General features: G+C 38.2%; 1 protein-coding gene across 1 annotated transcript in view; it reads left to right on the top strand.

The window, feature by feature from the left end:
• Window positions 1-3,712: 3,712 nt before the first annotated feature.
• Window positions 3,713-8,911, top strand: part of LOC107756565 (formin-like) — a 27,003-nt gene continuing 21,804 nt past the window's right edge. The window contains 1 exon segment of the mRNA XM_016573738.1: window positions 3,713-4,379. Within this exon segment, the coding sequence (XP_016429224.1) occupies window positions 3,713-4,379 (667 nt within the window).

Genomic DNA, 8,911 nt, shown 5'->3' with positions numbered 1-8,911 from the left:
CCTGCCGATATTAGCATAGCGCTCCATCCACAGCCATATAGGGGAGAGCGGGCAAGCCCACTGCCGCTGCTGTCAATCTCTGACACGAGCGCTCCCGCTCTCAATGCCAGTGGAGCTCCATCACGAGGACGATCGCATCTGCATCACCTGCGATGATGCACTTTCTATCAAACGGAAAATATGAATGGGTTAAGTCAGCATGTAAAAAGACTCTCATACTGCAATATTAAACGTCTGTCACAAGCAGGGTTAACAGGTTGAATATGAGGAGTGACGCTGTAAACGCTTTTTTGCTTAATTAAAGCCACCGGGACAGTGTTATACACACCATTAAACTGAGAATTAGCCTAATTGCATTTTACTTGGAAGAAAGACTGAATCTAATAATGCTATTTTTCTACTGTAGATAAAAGCATTCGAGCTCTTTGATAGCTAAAAAAAAAATCAATTTTTGACGTATAACTGATGACCGTTTTATATGTCATTTTTTCAAACCATTCATAAAAAAGTGACAGGACAAATGGAAAAAAAAAGAAAAGAAAGGCGATACAAAAGGTACCAGTAATAAAAAATAATATTGATAACAAATATATAATAAATTAATACCGAAATATATCAAATGTAAAAGGTAAACAAAAAATAAAATAACTGTAATCTTATAAAATCAAATAAAACAGGAATAGGCTACTAATACAGGAATAGACAACCCTTACAATAAAACAAAAGATAAAATGGAATAAATTAGACAATCAACAAAACATAAATGAACATCACGTTTCTGAGGGAATAGCTCAAATATGAGAAGCATTTCAATTCTCAATTTTAAAGTAGGCTACATCATTAGCATAATTAGGCTACTTTACATACAAAATTGTTACATCATCAGTGCAGTGACAGGTAAAATAAAATATAAAATAGCAGTAATATTAATAAACAAAATATAATATTATAATAAACAAGAACAGGTTACTAATACATATATATTTAGACAACACTTAAAAACATTAAAAAATAATATGAAATAAAGTAGATATTTAAAATAGACATTTAACAAACAGGTTTCTGAGGACATGCATCTCAAATATGAGACCTATTCAGCTGAATAACATAGCATTTTATGCTAGTTTTATCTGAACGCTTGACTACCAATGCCACGGCAGCATTCTCACGGTTCTACAGGTTTGACTGAGTCTCTAGATGAAATTCTGTCGTAACAGCCCCATCTGGCGGCCACCTCTGAACTGCAGTCGCTGGATTCCTACATTCATTACTGTGTAGAGACACAGCGCAGCTCCACTAGATTGTGTGCCAACAGCCTGTCGTGGCACGCTATCATGATCATTCATTTCTCCTGCTTGATCATGTCGCCAAAAACACAGATTTTGTAAATATTAAACATTTATTTTGATTTTCTTGAAAAATGCGCAATGAACATTTTTGACTTCATGTCCAGTTTATAAAATATTTCTCCCATCTGTATCCTTCCAGCTTGTTTTAATTTTTTTACAGAATACTGTAACACTGACCTCAGATCTTGTATGATGACTGTACAAGAGTCAACAGTTAATCTCAGCCAGAGGGGACAATATAGGAAAGACACATGGGACAGTTCGAATGAATACCAGAAAACCAGCAGTGGATTATGGTATAATTTTCATTCCAGATTACTGAGATTAGAGCATTGGTTGTGGATTTTATAACGATTTTTACTTGCTTTATTTTGCAATCTGTTAATAGCAACTACTTTAATTTTTGCCTTTCTTAAAGGGGTCATATGATGCCCATTTTCCACAAGTTGATATGATTCTTTAGGGTCTTAATGAAAAGTCTCTAACATAGTTTGGTTAAAATTTCTCAATGGTAGTGTAAAAAACACCTTTTTACCCTGTCAAAACAGCTCTTTTCAGAGCAAGCCATTTTTGTAGCATTTCCCTTTAAATGTTAATGAGGATTTTTATCATTATAGGGTGGTTGTGTACACACACTGCCAACACACATTTCAGTTCAAACTGTATGGCAAGGGTGAAGGAGTTTTGTGACAGCATTGAGCGAGAGAGGGGCCGATTTGATGAGACCTACGAAGCCACTGCGCGCATCTCATGCGCTCCGAGGGCACGGAGAGGCCCAGCACAAGGCGACCTTCGTGGATACTACCACCAACTCCACAGAAATGTTCTGGACAACATTCTCTGCCAGATACGGAACAGATTTCAAGACCACGAAAAATTTATGTTTCTCTCCCTCCTTGACCCCCAGCAGTTTCAAACATACCGGAAAAAATTCCGGCATACAGCGTTCTCCAGCTTAACGCAGAGTCACGGAACACTATTCGATCTGTCCCGGCTTAAAACAGAACTGACTGTAATGTATGCCATGACTGATTTTGAAGGCAGAAGTCCCGTTGAAATCCTTGATTTCCTTCAGCAGAAAAATCTGTGTGAGAGCATGAGGCAGCTGTACACATTGACATGTTTGGCGGTGACTATCCCTGTGTCCACTGCTTCTGTCGAACGGACATTCTCAGCCCTAAAGCGAATTAAAACTTATGCCAGAAATACGACTGGACAGTCTCGACTTCAGCATTAGCATCCATTGCGATAGAAAAGGACTTATTGTTGGAACTGAAACGCACAGATAACCTGTACAACAGAGTGATCGAACTCTTCTTGAGGAAAGAAAGGAAGATGGATTTTGTGTACAAATAATCAGTAGGCTAATTTGGTGAGTTTCATGCATTTTATTTAGTAAGCAAATAATATTTGTAAATATTTGTAAAATGTAAATAATGTGACTAATAGCCTATCACTTTTTTATACAGTCAACCTTTGAAAAACACTTTGCATTAGGCTATACCATAGACTGTCAACTGAAAGTAGCCTCATTTATGTTATACTTTTGATTCTTCAAAACAGTTGGTAAGCTTTTTCAAGAACCATTTATGCTTTTTCTTCTGAAAACAAAAACACAATTTGCCTTCATTTCAAATCCCTTTCAAACGCGTTTCTGTATAATATTCGCTGCGTCTCATTTTGTAGTCTGCATACGTCATCAAGAATGTCTTTTTTTTTAAATAAAGTAAAATTTGACTTATTCCTTGAGGTGTAAAGTACTGTAATTTCTATTTTACTTTGCAATTTAACGGTTGATGTTGATGTGTTTCTATTGCCGTGATGTCATAATGATGGTATTGCGAGATGGATTAATTCAGGTAGGACCACTGAAGGACTAGGTGTGAAATTCACGGCCCGCCACTGGTAGCATCCTATGACCCCTTTAAGGCAAGACACAAGTGCTTATTAAATTAATGCAGCTGTAGTCAAAACTAAAATCAGCATAAAGTTTCAATTTTAACAAATTGCAGATATGAGAACATTTCCCCAAAAAACTTACTGACCCCAGTTTCTTGAACAGTAGTGTATATCAAATATATTTGACAAATGCTATGTTATAATTTAAAATAATAAAGTTAACTAATTTTGATATTTTCTTTCTTAGTAAGACCCTTATAATGGTGAACACTCTAATAAGCAAGCAGGCTGTCATGCAAGGCAGCAGCACTGTTCTTCTACTGTTCTTACAAACTAATCGGAGAGAAAAACAGATAACTCAGTTTCTCACAGTCATTAACGGTCCGGGCTCCGTAAAGAATGGAGGGGCAGCTCTTAAGGGTAAATCTTTGATTAGTTCTGGCGAGAAGGAGGTGGGACCCTATATGAATGAGCACAAGGGTCTCGATAAGACAAATTATGTCAGAAATAAGGTGCTTTTTGAGGACCTGTTGGATCCGTGTGCAGACTGCAAAGGCAAGGTTGTGATGGGAAATCAACAGGGAAACATGAATTCAGACTTGGAAAGTGACCTCCGTAGTGGACAGTATCTGTGCTGCACCAGCAACCTGGAGAACAAGCTCATCGTTTCTCCTAAAAGCCTGAGAAAGGGCAGAGGGCAGAAACACAAGAAATTGTGGATGACGAGCTTACTAAAAGTGGAAAGGAGGATGCCCACATGCAAACTGAGACTAAATTCAACTACTGAACGACTCTCACACAAAGTTTTAAAAAATGAAAAGGGACAATGTGAGCATGAAGATCCTGGAATGCAGACTGAATTGAAAAATAACACAGCCAAGGATTCAAGGAGTTTTGAGGAAGATCTGTCCAGTGAGCTCTCAGAGTATGACAATGGATTTGAACTTGACTCAAATGAGACGCAATATCTTCATGACCTGATGAAGACTACTACGCATAGTCCTCAAGAGATGTCTCAAACAACAGACATGAGTCAACTGTACCAGTGTGGGAATAAGCGCATGGAGCAACAGGAAGCAACGTCCAGAGTGAGAGATAAGATACTCGAAGTTGAGAACATTATTCACCAAGGTTTTTGCACCAGTTTAGACTGTCTAAAAGATAGCACACATACCTCAACCGCAGGTGCGTTTTTGCCTATGGACAGTCACGTACCTATAGAGCACATGGACTTTTTCCCTTTGGAGCTTTGTGAAGTACTTAAGCCAACAAATATTAAATCAGGAAGGAAGAAAATTTTTTTCACTTCTTCAGATGCTGTCGCTTCACTTTCAACAAGATGCCCAAGCCTGGCCACTGTGTCTCCAACATTATCCCGTCTATCCTCACGCACCTCCAGGCCCCTGCCGCAGTACCGTATTCTGCTGCTACCTGATAAGGATGCGGAGGACTACAAAAGTATTTATCTGACACAAGAGGGCAAATATCTATATGGCAGCACAGAAAAGAGCACCTATAATGGATCTGAATCTACAGTCAATGAACAGAGTGTCGGTTGGACCCCATCCACTACACCAATCATCCCCACTTCCCCAACTAAAGGTGTGTGACCTCTTTGTTCTCAAGGTTATAACACTACCTGATTCTCTGGTCTTCTTGTCTCTCACTTTGTTATTCTAAATCCTTCTTTCATGAAATGCATAACATTTAGTAGCCGGTGATTTATTTATACTGCATATAGTAAATATAGGCAAAAATAAATGATTCAGGATTGAAGTGTGCACATTGAGGAGGGATTGAGAATACAGCAGAGTATTTTACTCCTCACAGAGCCTGTGATCACTGAGGTGGATAGGAATGCTAAACTTAAACCTTGTGATGGTTGTCATGATACAGATTAACACGGGTGAGATGCTGAAAAACTGAAGACCTGCCGTTCAAAACCCTAAGGCATGCTGTCAGCCTCCATACTTCTATAGTTTGCAGACGATCATATGATTTCAGGGGTCAAAGAATGAAAAATTATGGTCTGGGTCTGTAGTCTGTTAATTGAATGTGCTTTACTTTTTTTTTTTTTTTTTAGGAATATGAACATTAAATCTCAACATAAATGAGGCAGAAAATATTGCAAATGTATCTGATTTTGATCTCCCTGTTCTTGTTAAAGCAATGCCCAACTAAAAAATGAAAAACGATAAAGAATGAGGAATTTGCCAAAAAAAGTTGAAAGTAAAGTCTTCTGGCTAACTTTTGGTTGTGGCTAACATTACATCGAACCCTTTGAGTATCTCTTGGGAGCTTCTTATAATACATATGCCTGTTTGAAAACACATTGGTAATGAGATTTTGTGATTTGATGTGTGCTGTTCATCTACTGGCTGTAAAGTCGCTCTGTTCCTGATAAAGCTAGTCAGCTAATTCTTCAGGCTTGTGACCCATCTTCTGTTATTAGCAGCATGCTGAATAGACCATGACATATGGGTATGAAATCAATCTTGTGTGAAATTGTTTATTTAGAATGATATTTATATATTGTTTTATACAGCAACATCTCATCCCTTTATTGATTTTGCAGTGGCAGGCCTAAACTCCTGTAACCTTATTTAAATTCCTTTTAGACACATCTGCAATGCATGGTCCCCATATGAATACAGGATGTAGAGACAGCAATGTGAATGTGGCTACCTGCCGCTTTTTGTTAAGACTCTCACGTTTCACAGTAGCAGCAGTTTCAGCCCAACAGCCAGCTGTTAATGTTCCGATCCCATGAGCTTTACTGGAAATGGCATCCTGAAGATGAGTCAAGCCTGCACCTCTCAAATGAGATTAGAGGCACACAAAACGATTTTAGTATGACGGTAGGCTTGTCTGTCTGTCTGTGTGTGTGTGCCTCAGTCAGAATTGTCTTGAGAATGTCTGTTCCAATCCTATACCATGAATTTGAACTGAGGATGCAGAATTGTAAATTCAAGGATGCAGAATTAAAATCTGATATAAATCTATATATATAATCTCTCTCTCTCTCTCTCTCTCTCTATATATATATATAGGCCTATATATAATGTAAATATAAAATAATAAAAAGTATATTTCAATCATAATCATATTTAACATAAAAAAACTTTTTATTGCAGCCTTCAAGTTCCGAACAATCCGTGTGAATGGCCTACTCAATTCAAATGTAACTGAAAGGGAGTCAGTTCTAAATTTAGTCCAATCCTTGTCTTTGTGCCCAAAAGTTCTCCATTAGCAGTCAGTAGTGTAGAATGAAGTTTAAATGAGGACAATGTTCTTGTATTCTCACTACTATCACTCAACTTTTTTAACATGCAGTTGGCCCTATCTGTTATCTGGACAAAACAATCAGTCATTGCTTCCCTCAGGGTGCTGTCCACTGCTTACAAAAATAACTCACAGCATGGAGCTAGTGCCATTACTTCTGCATTTCTACTAGAGAGCTGTTCAAGATTAATGGTTTAATCACAATGTGTAAAAACTAAATCACATGCATAATAAACAGTCATCTGGGGCTGTCACGCATTAACAGTCACAACAACTGTCTTTACAATACTTTTTATAAGCTTATGGGGTTGGCCTAATATGTAGTCGGGTGTAGTCGCTACATCCAAAGTCAGGTAACTTATTCGTTAACGAACAACCTACATAAGATTACAAAAAGCAGGAAGCGTAGCCTATATGTTGAGTCCAAATGGCACAGTAAACGGCAAAAGAGTGTCAAGTTACAAGTAGTGATGTCGGGTTCGCGAACGAATCGTAGGATTTAACCGGTTCTTCTTAGTGAACCGGTTGAACCAGTGCACCAAATTGGACTGATTCGTTTGAAACGGTTCGTGTCTCCAGTAAGCATTAATCCACAAATGACTTAAGTTATTCACTTTTTTAACGTGGCTGACACTCCATCTGAGTCGAAATAAACCAATATCCCAGAGTAATTCATTTACTCAAACAGTACACTGACTGAACTGCTGTGAAGAGAGAACTGAAGATGAACACGAGCAGAGCAGCATGTGTGCAGCGAGCCCGATAACGAACGTACACACCCACTGCTGGAGCAGTTCTCGTTCTCGAGTCAAGAACCGGTTACATCGGTTTTCGGATCACCAGTACACTGAACCGAGAACCGTTTCTTTCGGACACGTCCGATTTGAGAACCGATGAGCTGATGATACTGCGCATGCGTGTAATTTTTCTAGAGTTTTTTTTCACGAAAAGCATGTTATCCAAGTATTTTGTTAAACATCAGAAAGTGTGATAATATAAATATATTTTATTTAACTTTTTTTTAAAAAGATGAATGTATCTAATCTGTGTACTTTGTTCAGTTGAAGATTCTGTTAGGTTATAGGCCAAAGGGGGTTGTCAGGGAAGTTGGACCATAATTAAGACTCTATGTTTAATAGGAATAAGGGATGATTTATGAAATACCTGTACTGTAATTATAGTTAACGATGACACATTCGCAAATTGAGTTTGTAGTAAATAGAACATGAACACGAGTAGAGCAGCTGATGATATCAGTCAAGAACCGGTTGCATCGGTTTTCGGATCACCAGCACACTGAACCGAGAACAGTTTCTTTCGGACACGTCCGATTTGAGAACCGATGAGCTGATGATACTGCGCATGCGTGATTCAGCGTGAAGCTACCGAACAGATTGCCTACTATGACTGACACAGCACGTCTGAACCGAACTGGTTCTTTTGGACAACTGATTCTGTGTTAATGTTATGAGCGCGGGTAAACCGAAGACTTGAATGAAGGACAATCTGGCGAAACGTAAATTTATTTAACAAATAAATCGCAATGGATTATGTATAGTAAGTGGATTATGGTTTCTGTGCTGATGACAACTAATTTATTTACTTTATATCTTCAAGACTTAAATCCTCGTATGCACATCACTGCCTGTTAGCCTACTGTATTTGGGTGCTTAGTTGCAAAACTTAATTGTAAACTTTTCAGATCATGATTATGATGTTTTAACTGACTGAAGTTATGATTACTGACTTTATATATATGAATGTGTATTTTCATCCCGGCACGGGACAATAGACTTGCTATCATTACGTAATCGCGAATGACGTCCTTACGTTAGGGCGTAAAAGAACCGATGAACCGGTTCATTGAAACGAACTGTCCGAAAGAACCGGACTTCCCATCACTAGTTACAAGTGAAGAGTTCATTTGCAAAATCCGATAACTCCATTTTTATTTTATTTTTATTTTCAGAAATCACGTTATATAGAACGTACTTTTTTAACGGTCGAGTAGTACGTTCAAATTCAAATGTAGTACCTACTAAGCAGTACGCGATTTCGGACGCACCCTCGTTTAATCTTTGCTCAGATGACAATGTAACATTAGATGCCTGACAAATGTTGTTGTTGTTGTTGTTGTTGTGATCATAAACTGTATGGACGCAATACACGGAGCTTTTCCCTCACCATTGTAACGCGCTGCTTTTGCAAGGTTCCGTGAAAACGTTTCAGAATTTATTTTCTTTTTTCGCCCTGAAGAAGATATCACAGGTTTATCAAGTTAGTCGAAATTGTCCATCCTTGATCACTTTTAGTCAGCTTTGACGAAACTCCTCTCAGCTAGCTAGCACGTCTTTTCAAAGTGAAAGTAGCCTTGTCACCTG

Source organism: Sinocyclocheilus rhinocerous, unplaced genomic scaffold (assembly GCF_001515625.1).
Source record: "Sinocyclocheilus rhinocerous isolate Xijiao unplaced genomic scaffold, SAMN03320098_v1.1 scaffold683, whole genome shotgun sequence".
Lineage (NCBI taxonomy): Eukaryota > Metazoa > Chordata > Actinopteri > Cypriniformes > Cyprinidae > Sinocyclocheilus > Sinocyclocheilus rhinocerous.
The sequence above is the reverse complement of the archived record's forward strand: the minus strand, read 5'-3'. Positions and strand labels throughout refer to the sequence as shown.